Consider the following 20160-nt stretch of genomic DNA (forward strand, 5'->3'; position numbering starts at 1 on the left):
TGCACTGTTTCCTGGAAAAATCAGGATTTGGAAAAGCTACTGGTTTGCTATAATTCCCAAAATCCTCCAGTCAGCATGTCTAGGGCTAAGGGCATCTGGAAGTTATAATCCAAAAAGTAACTTTGCCCAAGCTTTGAAATGACCTACTGTGTGAATCAACGCCACCTTGTTTCCTGAGAATAAATCAAAGGAAGTTGCTTACTTTGCTTTTCTGGAGGGAAGATTTTCAAGCCATATCTGTCAATGAATTTTTACAGATGGCAGTATACATATTATTTCCCACACTGCTACTGACATCATCAAATAGGTTGTTCCTAGTGTCTATTTGCCTTCTATTAGTGTACTTCTGGGGGGCTTTCTGGGCCTTCCCTATGTTTGCTTTTCTGTTTGATCCAGCTCAGTTGCCATGGAAACAAAGGCGTCAATCACATTGATAAAAACAGAGGATGGCCATAAAAGCAAAAAGTACCTGGACAGAATTTCTCCTCCTGCTGATAATTATGGCTAATCATGGCTATTTTTTTTATAAAAAAGATGCAGTCCCTGTAAATTAATGCTGTTAATTATCATGTGTTGCAATTATGCTTGTGAGCTTCAGCTAAGAACAAAGCTCACACAGAGAGATTATACCTCAGAGACACATTAAGACGGTATCCTGCTACCTTCCATTGAAGAATTTCAGATCGAAACAGCCAAGGCACCCAGCAAGGATATGAAAGGAGGAAGGGAAAGGATATTGGAGGGATTATCACTGGGAATAGAGTTAGTTTATTCATCAAACTTACAAGAGCTTCTTGACAATGGGGATGGGTGGGGGAGAGCAAACTAGATGTAGTGTTTGTTCACATGGCTATATAGAAGAGTGGTGAGGGTTTGGTATGAACAGGACAGGTTTGAATTTTCTTCCAGCTCATTTTTGGTAAGAATTTACAACAATTTGCAAATGTTACACTCCAAGGGGAGAAGGCAGCCATCAACTGTCATTTGCCTATAGTGTCAGATTTAGGGTATCGGATTTCATGGCACCTGCAACTAGAAACAAATTTATATTATTCTTTTTAAAAATGTTACATTGCACATAATCCCAAGAAAAATCTAGGAAAGAGTGAAAACATATCTTGAAAGTGGTCATTATTGTTCTAATATGACCTTTTTGGCAATGCTGGTTGATCTCTTAAGCTTAGTTTCAACATGTCTTGCTGTTGAAGGCATACAAACTTCCTCCCCATTGCTTTATACATGAATAGCCCAGACATACAAACACATTTAACTGCTGTCATTATGTGTCGGTTAGCCATGACAATGAATGCAACCAACCAACATATATGTAGCATACACTTGAAGTTGTATGCATTCTCCCTGTGATAATCTGTTGAAGCAGTATACTTAGGGGCAGCATGTGGGCAAAGTATGTTTTTGGAGGTTGCTTTATGCCCAGATTTTGGGATGTGTGCCCTCCCAAGCTACTTGTAAATCAACCTCCGACTAAAGGATGTGCATGTGGGGAATAACATCATAGCATCATCGCCGCTCTTTGTGATTGCTCAAAGGTATTAGCATGCTATGCTAGAAACAGCATGGTGGAATGGATAGAGCTTGGGCTGATCTAACAGGGCAATTATGTACTTTTATAGGAGAAGGGAAATTGTAGCTTCTGACCACTGAAACTGTTTATCTCATAATTACCTGGCAACTAATGCCAGGGTGTGCACAGGCTATTTGTAATTTATATGTAAAGCTCAAGAAAACGAGCACAGCATTTTTAGCCAAATGTATTGGAGATATCTTTTAAAATGAGATGCTATCTCTTCAGAGTTTCCAGAGTTGTATCTTTATTAAGGAAAATCTGAATAAAAAATAAGAACTTTTATGCCTGTTACTCATGTTAATTCCTGTTATAAGAGCACTAAAGTGGCTGTTTTTCATTCTGTGCTGGGACAGGAGCCTACCGTGATTTACAGACTTTCTGCAAGTGGCCAATTTCACAGCCTGATAGATGCCTATTAAATGCAAATTTATAAAAATTGTGAAATATCACGGACACCCCATCTGCATTTTGTGAGGTATCTTCAAGGATGTTGAAGACTGGTGGGATGAGTCTCCAAATTCAAGTTCACCATGTATGGAGGTTTTAAGAAAGGGAGCAGCCAACATGCCCACTTCCGCCAAAGAGAGGAGCTACTCGAGAGCTAGCATTTAGGGCAGGCTGCTTACTGTGATGCTGATCCACTCACTTCTTCTGTTGCACCATAAACTACGGACCGTTGAGTAAGAACTTGGGAAGAATTGAGTTCTTTTGCTTCCATTCAAAGTCAGTATGATTGTCATAAATGAGTATTAGGAACTACCCTCATATGATGAGAATTAAAGTAGTCCTGAGTCTTTCTTGTTTTGCATCTCTTTCTCAATAATTTAAGGTTCTCAATTTATGATTGCCTTTACAAATATATGTTTGATGCCACTGTACCTTATAGAATCATTGGGGTGAGGGTTCAGAGCATCTAATCCAACGCCCTATACAGTGAATAATATCTAGAGTGAAAACATCCCTAAGAAATAGGTGCCCAGATTGAAGACATCCTTCAAGGAAGAGCCCACCATGCATTTAAGTGATTCAGTCCCAGGTAGCTGGGGTTGGTAAACTGAATACTCAGCTTGTGTGGTGTGGGTGGGTCACTAATGTGTAGCCTGCCTAGTTAAACTGTAAACCACCCAGAGAGTGCTTTAAGTGCTGTGGGGTGGTATATAAGCAGCACACTTTGCTTTTGCTTTGCTTTGTCTTCCATTGTGGAAGTGAATCATACCACATTATGTGGTTTGCCCTTTTTGTTTGACTGTCCTAGAGGAAATCTTCCCTCTGGCAGAACTGGATATGTTAGTATCTTTGTTCTTGCTATTCAGAAATTTCTCCTAAAGTTCATTCAAGATCCATGACAACCCTTCATATATTTGAGCAGCGCTAATCCCTTTCTCCTTTAGGATTAAATTCTACATTACAGACATTACAAAAAGCACATTGTTAGAAGCCTAGAGTAAGAATGACAGCTCTTATGTATTTTCACTTGTCCAAGATGTACTTCTGGTAAAAGTATTATTTCACTCTCATAAATCCCTAGCTTGCAACCTCACTCTTTATTTCTTCCTCTTGGAAGATTTAGACTACATTTCCCATCATCCTCTGTTGCTGGAGAAAATTGTACTCCAAAACCTATGGCAGATACCAGGTTGGCAAAGGCTACCTTAGAAGTGTACAGACATGTTACATAGGCATGATTTCTTTGGTGTTCCTACCTGTTTTTTCTAAGTATTCTCCTTTTATTGCTCTCCTCAGTTTTACTCCTCAGTGTCAGCTTGCTCCCAGGAGAGCAATGAAACATAACATTGTCTCATCAAACAGTGATTAGGGAAATGGAACACGCTTAAGGTAGACTCCATATTGAGCAAGCCCCCTTTCAAATGTAGTTTTGGACTAAATGTACATGGGTGAAGTGAGTTTTACCTATTTCTAATTAACAGTACCCATCTCATTCCTCCAAATTGTTTTCTCAATTCCCTTTTCGTTTATAGTTAAATATCTAGGATAACACACTAAATTAAAGCTCCAGAAAATAATTATCCTTAAGATTCTAAAAGCCAGTTGTGCGCTAGTATTGGATAAATACGATACACAGAGTTTTGTTAATTGTGGCACAGATTTGCATAGATTAGATTAGGCATCCTTCAGTCTTGAGAGACTATGTTAACATGTTCTGAATGGAGGACTTGGAACAGGGTCTAGTGTGGCTATGAAGGCCAATTCGAGAGTGACAATCCCTTCCACACTGAAGACAAATACAGACTGTCCCATGTCTAGCAACCTGATTTTGCTAGTTTTGGGACTGCTTCTTTGCCTCGGCCTGCTGGACAAGGGTCTCTTCGAATTGGGAGAGGCTGTGATGCACTGCCTGCCTCCAGGCTGAATGCTGAGATGTCATGGTTTCCCATCTGTTGAGGTCCATTCCTTTCATATCCTGCTTGCAGAAATCCTTGTCTTGCAGCTTTGGTCTCTCTCTGGGGTGCTTTCCCTGCACTAATTCTTCATACAGGAGATCTTTTGGAATCCGACCATCAGCCATTCTCACGACGTGCCCAAGCCAACGTAGACATCGTTGTTTCTGTAATGTATACATGCAAAAAATTCCAGCTCATTCTAGGACTACTCTATTTGGAACTTTGTCCTGCCAGGTGATACCAAAAATGCGTCGGAGACAACGCATATGGAAGATGTTCAGCTTCCTCTCCTGTCGTGCACAGAGGGTTCAGGACTCACTGCAGTACAGGAGTGTACTCAGGACACAGGCTCTATAGATCTGGATTTTGGTGTATGCTGTCAGCTTCTTATTAAGCCATACTCTCTTTGTGAGTCTAGAGAACATGGTAGCTGCTTTGCCAATGCATTTATCCAGCTCGACATCTAGGGAGAGGGTGTCAGAAATCATTGAGCCAAGGTACAGAAAGTCATGAACAAACTCCAATTCTTGTGTGGAAATGGTAATAGAGAGATGTGAGTCCACACCCTGATTTTGCATAAGTAGCACAGCTACAAAATACTGGATATTGGTTTAATACAGAAGGTAAAATGAAACAAAAGACACCTTCTGTTTCTCATAAATCTCAAGTATTTATCAGTAGAATTTAAGAAACGGAGCCATTTCAAACCTGTCTCTTAACTCCCAAACTAAAATTAATACTGTTATATATTACTACACCTCAATAATTCAGAGCAGAAAAATTCCTTTGGTAAGGGGAAAAAAAGACTCAATATAATGTGACATATTATGTGGCAGAAAATTGCCTTCTTTCTTGATTGGTTTAAGATACTGTATTGCAGTTTAAGCAAATATTTCTAAAAGACTACTGATATCTCACAATCTTTAAGTCTAAGGGGAAGGTGTACACCAGTCTGTTAATACAAAACCTTCTATTTGACTAGACATTTTAAATTATCATGTTTTCAATTTCACTTTCTATTTCTCCCAGTTTTACTATTTTGTTTTTGTTAATTAACTCTGTTATTTTAATTTTGCATTGATTTTTAAATTTTACACATTCAGTTTGACTATCTATTTTTATGTAATGCAATGAAATAAACTTATTTCTCTGGTGTCACTGAGCAGCAAAAGGAATTAACTACGGAAGGAGAAAAGACAGAATTTTGGTGGGTAACTGTGAGTTGATTATGACAACTCTCTGTTTACCTTGAGCCAGTCAGATTATGGTTAGTGTTGTTCTGTTTATAAAAGTGAATGGTGTTGGTGTAGTATTACTGCTGTATGTGGCAGTGATGTTACCAGAATGCCAGAAAAAATATAGGGAAATATTATCCAGTTCCCTCTTGTGGCCAATTCTGCTATTGTACTTTGATAATAATTAAGAAAATATAGACCAGAATCCTGCTGGTATTCATACAAGCTTTGTTCATCTCTCCCCAACTAATAGCAGCAGAATGACAAAGTGCTAAAGTATACATTGGTACATGTATCTGTTGGTCATTCTCCTGTTTTGCAGAGCAACATTGCTTATTTCACAGAATGTGCCCTGCATAACTTAAAGTAGTCTGAGGCCTTAAAATATGGCTAAGGATCTTATCCCACTGACATTGTTGCAGATTCAGCTAATAGCTTTGTGGGTTTCTCCACATGAAATGAATTGGGTGGGGGATGCATTTTTCCTTTTCCTCATGGTGCAAAATATTTTGGACTCATCCTTATATTCTCTAATGTTAGCATATAGAAGTGTTTATGTACATTCTTTTTCTCACAGTTTTGCTCAGGAGACCATTTTTCTATTAACACCATTTCTATGAAAGTCCAAAATGCTGTCTGTTTTCAAGACATCCATTATCCCATATTCTTCTTCATCATAAACCTAATTACCACAGAAACTACAAAGGGACGTGCTGCTCTCAGATGAGATGTATATTGTCCTAACTTACTCTGCTGAGCATTTTTCATGGGTGAGAGAAGCATGGCCTTCTCCTGAATCCATCTAGGCATTAGTCTTTTAATTACATGCCCATTATCACACTAGAGTCTAGCAGATTAACATGCTGTTATTTTTATCATCCAAACCAGCACTTTTTGACCCAGATTTTCAGTCTACACTATAAATCTGAGAACTGTGGTAATTAGTGAGTTAATGAGCATGGTTTCAGAATGGCTACAGATGCAAGCTGTCACACACATAAACTTTTCATATTTATTTGTTATTTCCACTTCCATACTGCCCCATTAGCACAAACACACTCTGAGCATTTTGCAACATAGTTTCTGAGAAGATCTCACTGATATTAATATGAGAAGATCATAGAAGAGCATAGCTCTAATTATAGGCTGGGCAAATATCGTATTTTTCCATGTATAAAATAGCACCTTTTTCCTAAAATTATTAGAGGAAAAATTGAGGGTTGTTTTATACACAGACGGAAACGAAGGAGCAGCCTCACTCACCCACCTCTGGCGGCTGCCCATTGATTGCTGCCACCGCCTTCAGATCACCTCCTCCAGCACCACTCATGGGCTCCCTTTGGAGAGGGGACAAGGTGGTGACGTGAGCTGGAGGTGAGCCCCAGCACTGGCCCTGGAGGAGTTGATTGGGCAGCAGGAGGCAGAGGCGCAGCTGAGATGGGTTGCCCCTCGTGGCTGCCCATTGACTGCTCCTCTGCCTCTGGCAAGGGTCAAAATTAGGGATCGTCGTATATATTGGTGGGTCGTATACAGTGGACCCTTGACTTACAGACGGCTTGACTTACAGACTTTTTGAGTTACAGACTTCTCTGGCCGTAAAATTTAGGTTTGACTTGCAGACTAAGATTTGACTTACAGACCAGAAAAAAACCAAAATGGAACAAAAACGGCCTGTTACGGGACTAATCGGTTTTCAATGCACTGTAGGTCAATGGAGACCTGACTTACAGACTTTTTGACTTGAGAACCGCCTTCCAATACGGATTAAGTTCTCAAGTCAAGATCCCACTGTACACGGAAAAATACGGTATTTCCATACTTGGTTTTCCCCACTCCCTTGTGTAATCCAAATCCAACCACAATGTTATCTTTATAATACAAGAGGATTCTTGGGCGGAGGGAGGGGAAATCTTATACTTAGGGGTCACCTGATGAAAAAGAAGACAGGGCTCATGTTCATTTAGTAGTTGTGTAGAGAAGGAAATTTCAAAAGGTGTGGCTTGCATTAAAATATGAATGTGCTGAAACATTTTCTTCTAAGCAGTTGTTAAGAGCTCAGGAACCCTCTTCAGTTTTTAATCTGGTCATCCAATATATACAGCTCTTTTATAGCCACTCCGTATGTTAACTGCCACACTCCTTGCTGTGGAGGCTTAAGATTTGTAGTTTGGTGAAGCACCTAGAATTATCTTCTAGAGAGCTTCAGTACATTGCATTAAATTACAACTGAGAATTGTACATACAAAGCTGAGAATCCTGGGATTCTGTAGGATAAAGGCATGATATTTAAAGTGGTACCGGATGGTTGCAAATATATGAGAAGGAAAAATTCAGTGGTCATGACAACTCAAGTCACTTCCGGTGCATGCAGCTTTACAACAGTTGCTCTCAAACCATTGTTCTAGAAGAAATCTTACAGGAATCTTATAAACAATTTTCTAAGGTTAAAGATTGCCTTACTTAAAAGCTAACTGGTCCAGAAGATGCGCAGGCACAATGGGGTTCTCAGTGCTTTTTAAGATACATTCTAATTATTAGCATAGAATTCAATAGCCATGTCTACTGTGGTCCATGCATAAAGCAAAACCACACAAACGGGAACGAGCAACTTTGCCGAGTGGCAAGCACTGTCTTCAATATCAGAAGTAACCCTACACTAGGAATATTAATCCTGACTTGATTGGTTCTTGATTATGAAAATTAAGTTTTACATGCATTGCAAAAATACTGTGTATGGAGAGAAAGGAATTGACATTTCATTCTTTCATCAAATCCAAGATCTCTAGATGGGGTTAATGAATCTTTAAGACATAGTCCCACTGTGCTGAGATGGTTTTACTCATGTAGAGTAGAGTTGATGAAATCTCTCCATGGCTTGATTCAGCCATGGAGAGATTCATCAACTCTGCTCTACATGTGTAAAACTGCGTTTATGTTCGTATCTTTCTTACACAATGAAAAAACACTGTTTTTTCAAGGTTTGTAATCAGTTGAAGAAGACTCTACAAGTGCACATCATGCATAGGTTTAATTTAATTTTTTAATGCAAATCCATGTCATATCTATGTAAACATCTGCAAGGGGGGAGGCATGCATGGGCTAGAATCCTGATAACTCAGAATACTGGCTTGTGTGGAAACTTCCACACACAAAATCCTATTCAGAATGTAATGCTGTGTTTTTCTCATCCTTGCAACATTTTTCCAATTGCTGGGAAGGATGATGAAACATTTTCTGGTAGTCTATGCAGAATTTTCCCAATGGTGATAATATTTCATAGAAAAAGGGCCACGTAATGCAGAACTATCCATGTAATTCAAAAGTGCACAATTTACACAATTGTGTGAAATGGGCAAATTGCCCAACACAAAGATAACCACTGCTTTATTTAAGCATATGGATCATTAGATTGGTTGTTTGCATCTTTCTTAACAAATCCTTCTCTGTTTGCTTCTCAAAAAGAAAGGAGCCAGGGACATTCTGTATGAATTACAGATCCTGAGGGGGGGGGAATTCCTAGGCTAGAGGTGAGCTTTAAAAATTCCTCATTTGAGCAGCCTGTTCAAGGAGAACATGAAATTTAGCAAAAAAAATAAAAAAATCCATTTCTAATGGTCTGCTTGAGAGCCACTTCCCTCAAAATGTTCATGCCACATATGTATATAAAAAGCATTTAGAGCTTGTGGCAATGGGAAACATATGTGCTGTTGCCACCCTGTTCCTATTCTGGTGGTGATTCTGCTAAAACATAAATAGGGCTTAAGCGTGTTCACTTTGACCCAGCCTTTCCATTTGTTCACTCCAGACCTCTTCGGAATTCCGCACAAACTGTGATTGTACCATACACCTTGTTTCTGGGTTCTGTCAAAAGTGCAGGGTATGTTCAGCAGATACAGTGGACCCTCGATTTACGAAATTAATCCATATTGGAATGGTGGCTGCAGGTCGAAAAGTCTGTAGGCCGAGGCTCCATTGACCTACAATGCATTGAAAACCGATTAATCTGTAACCGGCCGTGTTTGTTCCATTTTGGGTTTTTTTTCCGGTCTGTAGGTCGATTCTCCGGCTGCAAGTTGAACCTAAATTTTGTGGCCAGAGAAGTCTGTAACTCAAAAAGTCTGTAAGTGGAGCCATCTGTAAGTCAAGGGTCCACTGTAAATAGATGTGACAATCGTTTTCTGAAGACAGGAGGCAGCAAAATCTTTTCTGCACAGAAAGAGCTTATCTTTACCTGATTAATTAATATTTCATTATCAGCTATGTAAACAAAGAGTGTCTCTCAATATGACAAAAGATTTTGGCTGCTATTGCTACTCGGTGTGCAGAAATGAGTAGCGTTTTTCAATCCTCTCTCTAATCACAGTGATGTTATCCAGGGGAAAAAGCCACTGGTAATAATGCTATAAATGGTTAGACTATCAAAATGCATTGGGCATGCATTATGTGGTGAAATGAAACCTCAGATGTGACTAGAGTTTGAAATATTGATTGATTCTGATTTCACTTTGTTTTCTTTGGCTTATTGCAAATGTGGGGTGCTGCTGGTTGAATAGGCACACAGAGAAGGCATTGACTGATTCTGATTTGACTTTCATTTCCCCCCCTCTAATCTGTGATTATCTCCCATCCTTGCAGGCCCCGTCGTGTGATTTACCATGGAAAAATTGTTCTGCAGCATCCTGTTGTTTGGAGTGGCTGTTGTGGTCAACGCTTGTCCAAAATATTGTGTCTGTCAGAACCTGTCTGAGTCTCTGGGGACTCTTTGCCCTTCCAAGGGCCTCCTTTTTGTACCACCAGACATAGACAGAAGGACTGTTGAACTCCGGCTTGGGGGGAACTTCATTATTAACATCAGCAGACAAGATTTTGCCAACATGAGTGGACTTGTTGACCTTACGTTGTCTAGGAATACTGTAAGCTACATACAGCCCTATTCTTTTGCTGACCTGGAAAGCCTGCGGTCGTTGCACTTGGATAGTAATAGGCTGCCCGATATTGGGGAGGATATTTTGAGAGGCCTCATTAATCTGCAGCACTTGATTCTAAACAACAACCAGCTGACCTATATCTCAGATGACGCCTTTGAAGATTTTTTGTTCACTTTAGAAGATCTGGATCTTTCCTACAATAACCTCAGAAGCATTCCATGGGAATCTATAAGAAAGATGGTAAACTTGCACCAGATAAGTTTGGATCATAATTTAATAGATTATATTACAGAGGGGACTTTTGCAGACCTTCAGAAACTAGCCAGGTTGGACCTAACATCCAACAGGCTTCAGAAACTTCCTCCTGATCCCATATTTGCCAGGTCCCAAACATCTCCACTGACCTCAACTCCTTTTTCCCCACCTTTATCTCTGAGCTTTGGAGGAAACCCTTTGCATTGTAATTGTGAACTGTTGTGGCTGCGGCGTCTTGATAGAGATGATGACATGGAAACATGTGCTTCTCCACCAGGTCTCAAAGGGAGATACTTTTGGTATGTCAGGGAAGAGGAGTTTGTTTGTGAGCCACCTCTGATTACTCAGCACACCCACAAATTGTTGGTTTTAGAAGGACAAACAGCCACCTTAAAGTGCAAAGCCATTGGGGACCCCTCCCCGGTCATTCACTGGGTAGCCCCAGATGATCGACTTATTGGGAATTCTTCAAGGACAGCTGTTTACGATAATGGCACTTTAGAAATCCTGATCACAACCTCCAAGGATTATGGAAAATTCACATGCATAGCAGCGAATGCTGCAGGAGAATCTACGGCAACAATTGAGTTGTCCATAGTCCAGCTCCCACATCTCAGCAACGGCACAGGACGAGCAGCCCCACCCAAATCCAGACTGTCTGACATCACCAGCTCCAGCAAGTCCAATCGAGGGGAAGCCAAGGGACCACCAGAAAGGGCTGTCTTGATTTCTGAGGTAACCACTTCTTCAGCTTTGGTCAAATGGACAGTGAGCAAGTCTGCTCCAAGAGTTAAAATGTACCAGCTACAATATAACTGCTCAGATGATGAAGTTCTAATTTACAGGTAAGGCTGTCAGCTTTTCTTCTTGGAAGAGAAATGAAGGGGTGGCCGTGGGTGATTGGGTCGAATGAATCATAGCATCTGTCTCCTACTGATAGACTTGTTACAGAATATGACAATGGAAAGATGATAGTTCCCTGCCTTCTAGCATCCCTGCTAGAATATTGGTACATACTAGGGTGTAACACAGGAAATCCAGGGATATGGATAAAGGTGCCTGCCTACAGCCCCAGAGGACAGAAACCTTAATCTTTGGACTGTCTGGCCCTGACTGCCCCATCTAGGATGGGCATTTGTGTATGTCTCCAAATAACCATGCCTGAAAAATCTTCGTCAATATCTTTATAGGCCTTGCAGTCCATGAAATGCCATTCTTCAAAATCCTGATCTGTAACTCAATCTTGATCTGTTGATCATCGATGACAACAGATAAAACAGCTCTGCTCTGTGTTCCCCCATTACTCTACCAAACATGTTTTGTGTTGCTACCCAACCTTCACACTTGCTGTTAACCTTACACTACAGTAATTCTGCTTTGATTATCATTGGTCAAATTGTGCATTGTGGGTCTGTATAAAAAAGATCTGACAGATTTATTTATTTATTTAATTTCTGTATTTATAGATTCTGTATTTACAGGTAGTCGATCCTCATTATCCATGACTGTTCATCCTGCATATTTTCACTGCAAGCAGGAAAGAAAACTATGTCTGCAGGGTTCAGAACTTGGAAACATTGGCTCTTTGGATTATGGTTCCCAGAAATTTATGTCAGCCGGGCCTCTAGGGAAGTCTGAGACTTGTAGCCAGAAAAGTAAGATTCCTAAGCTCTGGCAGTGACTGAAAAATCAATGCCAGGTATTGTTGTTATTGTTGTCTGGATTGAATGTAAGGTGCTTTGCCAGGTGAAAAGGAACAGCTCATTCTGCTCTTGGCTGTGGGGAGCAGGATACCTGCATGTTGTATAGGTTTCACAACCAATGTATTCTTTTGAAATATAACAGTGAAAGGGGTGCGAGGACCATATTTCTCCTATCCGTGAAGACCATTAATTTTGGTTGGGTAAGGGTACTCATTTCATGCCAGAGGTATTTTGCAGGCCCTTTCATTGAGATAATAGTATGAAACTGCTTTCTCTGTGCCATTCTTGGCAGTTTGAAGGAGATCTCACGGTTGCTGTAGCCTCTTGTGAAGCAGTAGAAGCAAGAAATAAAGAGAAAAGTTTCTCATCAGTCCTGCCAGCTGCATGGAAGTTCAAACTCAGTCAAATTGTGACACAGTTGTTGGTGTCAGTATTATTAGGATTAATGTCAGTGTTTGCCAACAGTATGTAAGTGTATTCTTCTGGAATTCCAACAACACTGTTTTACTGTGCATCTGACTATAGGCCCTGAACTGCAGAAATCACATCAATCTCTGTGGAACCAGAATAAGACACATAGTTTAGCACAGCAAATGTTTAGACTCAGGCCAATTTCCTCATGAGCATCTAGGTGGCACTTGCTCAAACAGACTAGTCCTTTGGGCAGGACTGACATGTGCATTGAAGCTGTAACTCACATTCTCCTTGCCATGAATATGATGATGTGCTAGGTTTATATGGGGCAGTTTAAAAAAAAGGGATTCTATTTTCAGTTCTACCATCTAAAGCTCTAGCATTCATGTTAAGAACTTTAAAAACACATAAGGCAATTTGAGTTCTCTTTTGGCTGCACTGTTTTGCCACGCAATCCACAGACACTTGTGAGACCTTCAATTAATAACCTTCAGTCAAGGATTCTGTTTTGCAGTTGTGCTACAAAAGTTCAGTGGCACAACTGTGGGAAGTTCTGTTGTGCAATGGTTATGACCCTAGTGAACTTGGAGGGGCAATGCAGCTTCCTAGTACCCATTCCCAAAAGAAACTCTGTCAAATCAGAGTTTCAAATGAATTAAATATAATTAGTAATTAATTATTACTTTGTTTGCAAAGAAGGCACACTGTTAGTATGATGTATGAAGTAAGTTTTCCTCCTGATGACTAAAAGTAGTATAGCTACTAATAATGGGGAGATATTGCTTTTTTTCACCATTAAATTTTTTGATTAGTTTTAATACAGTGGTGCCTCTCTAGACAGTTACCCCTCATGACATTTTTTTTTTGCTAGACATTGACTTTTTGTGATCGCTATAGCGATTCGCAAAACAGTGATTCTTATGGGGGAATTTTGCTGGACAGTGTTTGGTCCCTGCTTCGCAAACTGATTTTCGCTAGACAATTTTGGCAGCTCCCTCCGCGCTTGCAAAACAGGTGTTTTCGGGACCTAAGCTTCACAAGACAGTGATTTAAAAGCTGATTGGCAGTTCACAAAGTGGCTTTCCTATGGCCAATCTTCACTAGACAACGATGATTCTTCCCTATTGGAATGCATTAAACAGGTTTCAATGCATTCCAAGGGGAAATGCTTTTTGCTAGACAATGTTTTCGTTAAACAGCGATTTCAGTGGAACAGATTATCATCGTCTAGCGAGGCACCGCTGTACAGTGAAATAACTTAAACCATCATCCCAAAGTCACTCTCACCTCTTTCCCCCACCTTTAGAAGCAGCCATACAGCATTACAACAACTGTGACTGATATTACAACATTTAAGTCAAACACATATGGAAACCTAATCAATCAATCAATCAATCAATCAATCAATCAATCAATCAATCAATCAATCAATCAATCCAAACATCTCAAGATTACAAAGCATAAATGGGGGTGGGGGGATAATAAGGAAGGGGACAGGAGAGGAAGATGACTTACAAATAGCAGCTTACGTATTTCCTCACAGACCTAAGCTAACTATCAAACATTTCTGAGAATGTGGACCAAATTGTCATGTCAGTTAAATGTGACTTTCTCTTTTACATCCATACCCAAAGAATGTCTGTATATGACTCTATATGCAGCATAGTGGAGGATTTTCATCTCCATAAGATAATTTGTTTGGCCAACACAGCTGCTCACAGAATCCAAAATCTGTGTCCCTTTCAGTGTCCCATTTTGCAGATAACAATCTCAAAAGTAAATTATAAGCAGAGGAATCCTGTATTGTACCTAGTATAAAATAAGGTGACAGGGATAAGAGTCCCGTACAGCTCACAGTAGGGCAAAAGCTTGCATCATCCTGCTGTTCTGTTTAAAATTTCTTATTTCATTTATTAGTCCCTTTCCAGGCGGCCACTAGAGAGTGATGTGAGGCAAGGCTCCACAAAATGCATTAAGACTTCCTCCTTTCCCTGGAGCACTTCCTCCTATTGACTTTCTGATGGCCTGCAGAGACGGAGGGACATAATAAAGGAATTTATTTTAAATCATTCTACAGCAGGAAACGAGTTTGCACTGCTGTAAGCAGCAAGGGGTCATTGTTTTCAGCAAAAGATAGAGCATCTGGCCATCACCATCAAAGCTAAGCAGCAGCATCTTCTCATGTCAGAAACAGCACTGACAACAGAACACATCACACCACCTTTAGTTTGCTGTTATTCTGGGGAAGTAACATAATGTCAATGGCAATGAGGCAGGTGATTTCCCACCATCTGCCCCCCATAGGTGAGGGGTATCAAAGGGCCCTTGTGGAATGAACATATGAGCCAAATTCATTGAACACCTCTTCATCCCATAATGAACACACAAGGCAGCCTTCTTGCACGAAGCCCCACTGGGAGTCTCCTCATTAACAGCATTCCTTAGGGAAAGGCAGCTCAACTTGAACTTCTTGGGCTGCACCTGGTCCTTCCCCCCACCGATCAATGACAGGTAAGCCCCCCCATCTGTTGTCTAGGGGGTTGTTCAAGGTGCTGTCATTCAGTGTGGAGACACCACAACTGGTGCTTCCTTCTTTAGTATCTTTTTTTGGGTCAGTGAAGGTTGCACCTCTTGTTACACCAGAACAGCAATCCAGAGTAAGCACAGGAACAGTGACATAGTATATCGACAAAGGCGCAGTCAGTATAATTCTAGCCTTCTGCACATCAACTGCACATTTCCATCTTTGACATCCACCCACTCATCTTCCTCCTTATCATCTTCTCTATCCCTGGTTTTCTCTTCATCCCACTCTCTTCATCCCACTCTCTAGCCTCTCATCCTTACCTGATAGCCACAGGTGCTTTAAATGCGTAGCAGATGGCTCCTCTTCTCTTGCACCTGCTGCTGTAGAGCTGCCCTTTGATGTGGAGGGGCCCTCCACAGATGGCACTGTGACTCAGAAGGTTTGTCCCTCCTCCTGATTTGGCCACACAGGATGCCAGTACCAGGCTCCAGTGGCATGTTGCAATGCCCAGTGGGAGACATAGGGGTAGACCTGGCTCCACCAGCCCTGTCACATGCCCCAATGGACAATATTACAATTTACTTTTTAAAAGTAATATTCTGAACTCTATTTCAAATGGAGGACTCTGATTCAAAAAAAAGGGGCACATACCACTCTCATTGTAGCTTGGCACTGTTGTTCTCCATCTCAAGCAGAGGAGTTGTTATGGGGCCATAGTGGGCTTTCCAAAACAAGTCTTGTTTAAAGATATAGAAGGAGAAGAAGAGAGATCCAGGGACCTACATATGTTGCCTCACAATAAGTATGTAGACAAATCAGCGAGTACACAAATCACCTGGTTACTGTCTTCTCATATAAATGAGATGTCCTGTGATTCAGTTTAAAATTACAAATACCATTTCTCACTTTACACCTTCATGTACAAATTAGCACATGCAAATCAGTGCCCTCTTTTGCCCTCTTTTTTGCTACAGGCCCTCCTTTCCGGTGAGTGGCCAGCTTAGTGCAGGATCTGTCTGAATCCAATGAAGGCCGAAGCAAGCTACAGGTCTGAAGTACAGGAGTCAGACATTCCAAAACCAGATACCTGGTTTCTCTCAAGTTATTTCCATGAGGCAGAGCTTTCTACCCAGAATCCATTCCCTGATCACAGACTCAAACATAGCCTGACCTTGACAGCAGATACTGTGGTGTCCCTGGCTGGAGCACCTCCAGATGGACCAGGTCATCTTGAATCCCAGATGCAAATTGTAATCCTGTTGAAAGCGACAGTGACTGGCAAGTTTAGTCCATGACTTCACAATCCTTTTCACTAGCATAGAACTGGAAGGAAGAAATGGTGCTGGTGCTCTTGACGTGTGCCTCCATGAAGCTCTTCACAGCGATTGGATTTATGACAGATTTAGGCTCTTTTCATTTTGCTGTATTTCTTAAGGGCGATAAAAGCCAGTCTACAAATTAAGAGTTACTGCAGCATCTCAGTCTGCGCATTGATTGCATTCACACCATGAAAATGTATATTAGATACTGCTCAAGTTTTATATTTTTCATATGTACTTTACAGCCCAGGGAGGAAAATGTGCAAAATATATAAATGTTCCATGTCTCAAGCCTATTTAAACAATTGTATGGTTGACTGGTTTGCTTAAATATATATATATATTATTATTATTTAGCTTGCAACCTTAAGCATATTTACTGAGAAATAAGTCCCCTCATACTCTGTAAGATACACTTTCAAATGCCATCCATTAGAACCAGGCTGTTACTTAAATTCCATGCTGGCACTCATTCAGGGAGCTTAGGAAGCCTTGCTATAGATGTCTATCCATGTGAAGCCTTCTTATATTAACTCATAGCATTGGTCCATCTGGCTCAATACTCTGTGCACTGACTCAGCTCAGCACTGTTTCAGAAGCCAGCATCCACCTATACGTCCACAAGCCAGAGGCTGAACCTGGCACCTTCTGAATACACATTGTGCACTTTGACATCTTGATGTCTCTGACCTCAGTTTGGTGAATTGGTGTGATGGCATGTATGAAAATTCCAGATACTTAGGGAATGCTTGTAACACCCCCAAACCATTTACAGTGGTGCCCCGCATAACGAGCGCTTCATTTAATGATGAATCTGCATAAATAATAAAAATAAAACTAAAAAATAAATAAATAGCGATTGAGTTTTTGTGATAATTTTTCCGATCGCATAACAATGTTTTAAGTGGTAAAACATCGCTTTGCGATGATCAGTAAGCGTTTCGCTTACCGATTATCGCATAACAATGTTTTTCCAAAGCTGATTGGCGGTTCTAAAATGGCCACTGGGTAAAGAAAATGGCCACCTGCTGTGTTTTCGCGCCCTTTCCTCGCTTACCGGGCAGCGAAAATGGTGGTTGTATGGAGGATTTTCACATAACAGTGAGGTTTTTTGCCCATAGGAACGCATTAAACATGTTTTAATGCATTCCTATGGGCTTTTTTGTTCCACATAGTGACGAATCCATATAGCAACGATTTTTTCGGAACGGATTATCGTTGCTATGCGGGGCACCACTGTAGAGGCAAAACATTTGCAATTTGTTTTCTGAGAGACAAGAGTATAGACAGGATTAAAGCCCCACATAAGCTGTAGGTACAAGAGTATAGACAGGATTAAAGCCCCACATAAGCTGTAGGTACAGCTTTGTTGGGTGAAAGACAGACCCAAAGTCATAGGACGTAAAGAAATAAGAGCAACTCAATCTCTTTCAGGGTTTGTATTAGGAGGCAGAATGCTGCCCCCTTCTGCTTATGTGTCTTATTCTTCTTCCACTCCACATCCTCCACCATCTGCTCTCATTGCTGCCTTACCTACTTCTTCCTCTCCTCTGTTTCCACTGCTTTTTCCTCCCCTCCTTACACCACTGTCCCTACCCCTTTGTCCTCTCTCACAGCTATCATGACTGTTTCTTCCTCTGTGGAAAGCACCACTGCTTTCCATAAACTTGCTATGTGATTGTCAAAATCTCAGGATGTTTCAGAGCCAATCATGGTTTGAGAAGTGTCCAGGAAAATTGCATGTCACAGGAGATTTCATTGCAGGCAGCATAGACAGTTTTGCTGAACAGTTTATTAACAATGTTTGGCTCTTGAGAGGTCATTAAAGCCAGACGGTTGGAAAGTGTCTGTCTCCGGAGACTGCTGAGAGCAATGACAGCTCTTCCAACTGGTGGATGTTCACATATCAGTAGAGGGGAGTGTTACATACAGCACTGATGTTACCTGTCTGTCATGGGTTTGGAGGGAAAGTTCCATCCTATGGGGAGTGGAAGGCGGGACATCAGGAGGAGGGGCTGTACTGTATATATATGTGAAGCCTGTGTGGTGAAGTGGAAGACGCTGGGATGTGAAGAAGCAGCAGCTGGGAAGAAGAAGCTGGTGTGGGAGTCTGTGTGTCAGACAGGGTACTACTGTGTGTCAGTACCAACCTGATAGGTTCAGGTGTCTGTATGGTTAGCCAGAACTGATAGGTTCAGGGTCTGTGCTTCAAGTTAAGGGTTCTGTGTGAACCAAACTGTGTGCATGTATGAATGAGACTAAGCCACGTTACTATTTCTTATTCACCTGATCATTTTATTTTCCCTGTGTGTTGTATTTAAATAAACCCTATTCTTTTCTTGGTTGAAAATCCATCCCTGGTCTGTGTGACTTCTTATAGGGAATGGTTGGTGGCAGCTTAGTTAACGTGTGGCAGATCCCAGTAGGTCTGGGTTTGTCACATTGATTGGTGGCAGCGGTGGGATACGACTGGTCCAGTTGTCCAGCGGTCCAGCAAAGCCTTGGCAAGTGTGCCCAGAGCAAGGGGGGTCTAGTCAGGGACAATCTGAGGCGCGTAGGTAATCTTCTAGGTGTACCTCACGGGGAGGTGCGCTAGTAGAAGAACGTGCCAACAGGGGAGACTAGAGTAGGGTGCTCTGAGGCAGCCTGGTTTTGGCGGGAAAAAAGCTGAGGCAAAACTGTAAAGTAGAAGTGATTTAGCCTGCCTGCTGAGAGGCCCAGCAGAGGGGGGTAGACCCTAACTCGCTACAGTTGCAAGTAGTGCTGAAGGACAGCAGCAATCTATAGAGAAAGCTGTTTCTGAGGCAAAAGAAAAAAAAGTGGTCGCTTTATTTTGAGGCTTGACTTTTAAAGCAGCCTGTTCTGAGGGGGGATTATGCCCTTGACTCGAAGCCAGATGGCAGAAATGGGTGAAGTGAAAGACCCCCAGGTTGACCAAGGTTCTGAGGATGAATTTGGCTCAGTGCAGGGTGACAGCACAGGAGAGCAGAACCCAGAACTCAGGAAAATGCTCATAGCCCAACAGCATGAAGTTCAAATGAGGCAGTTAGAAATAGAAATGGAGAACTCAAAGGGGGAGGACTCTATTGAGTTTAGCAAATGGGATCAACAACTAGATCCAACCTTGCAGCAGTGCTTTAAGATGGTTAGCAATTGTCCAGTAACCCCTGAGAACCGTGAGAGATATTATTGTGAAGAAGGCCTTTTATGTAGGGAGATCTTAATAAACTCCACGAAGGAAAAATTGCTTGTAGTTCCTTCTAAATATAGAAAGAAAGTAATGGAAAAATGTCACACAGACACCCTATCGGGACATTTAGGGATGGCAAAGACTAAGCAGAAAATATCCCAGAAGTACTACTGGCCAAAAATGGGAAAAGAAATAAAAGAATTTTGTCAAAGCTGCACCACTTGCCAAATGAAAATAAATAGTGAGGAAAAATCCAAGAGGGATGATGACTGGGATAGGTATATGGAAGATATGAAAAATATTGACAATATATTTAAGCAAATGGAAAATAGACATATTGAACAACTGAAAGAGAAACAGAGGTCTGGGTTTACTCTATTAAGGCAAGTTTTTAAGGATGCATACGGCATAGATGAGTTTTCTGAGGGAAAAGATTTACAATCCAAAGTGGCAGTGGATATGGTTTATGAGTGTGAAAGAAAGATAAAGCCACAAACTATTCTGAAACCAAAAGAAGGCACACAGGTTAAGGCACAACAAAACCTGAATTATTCTGAAGGAAACATGAGGGAAACATGGGACCCTAAGTACTCTCAGGG

The 20160-nt window shown here is 41.2% G+C and overlaps 1 protein-coding gene across 1 annotated transcript in view; it reads left to right on the forward strand.

Annotated features, from left to right (window-relative positions):
- The window catches only part of LRFN2 (leucine rich repeat and fibronectin type III domain containing 2), a 330651-nt gene that overhangs the window by 231429 nt on the left and 79062 nt on the right, over positions 1-20160 (forward strand). Inside the window, exon 2 of the mRNA XM_020804327.3 lies at positions 9861-11253. Coding sequence (XP_020659986.3) covers positions 9881-11253 — 1373 coding nt within the window. The 5' untranslated portion in view covers positions 9861-9880. The remainder of the gene's footprint in view (positions 1-9860; positions 11254-20160) is intronic.

Source organism: Pogona vitticeps, chromosome 1 (assembly GCF_051106095.1).
Source record: "Pogona vitticeps strain Pit_001003342236 chromosome 1, PviZW2.1, whole genome shotgun sequence".
NCBI classification, from domain to species: Eukaryota; Metazoa; Chordata; class Lepidosauria; order Squamata; family Agamidae; genus Pogona; species Pogona vitticeps.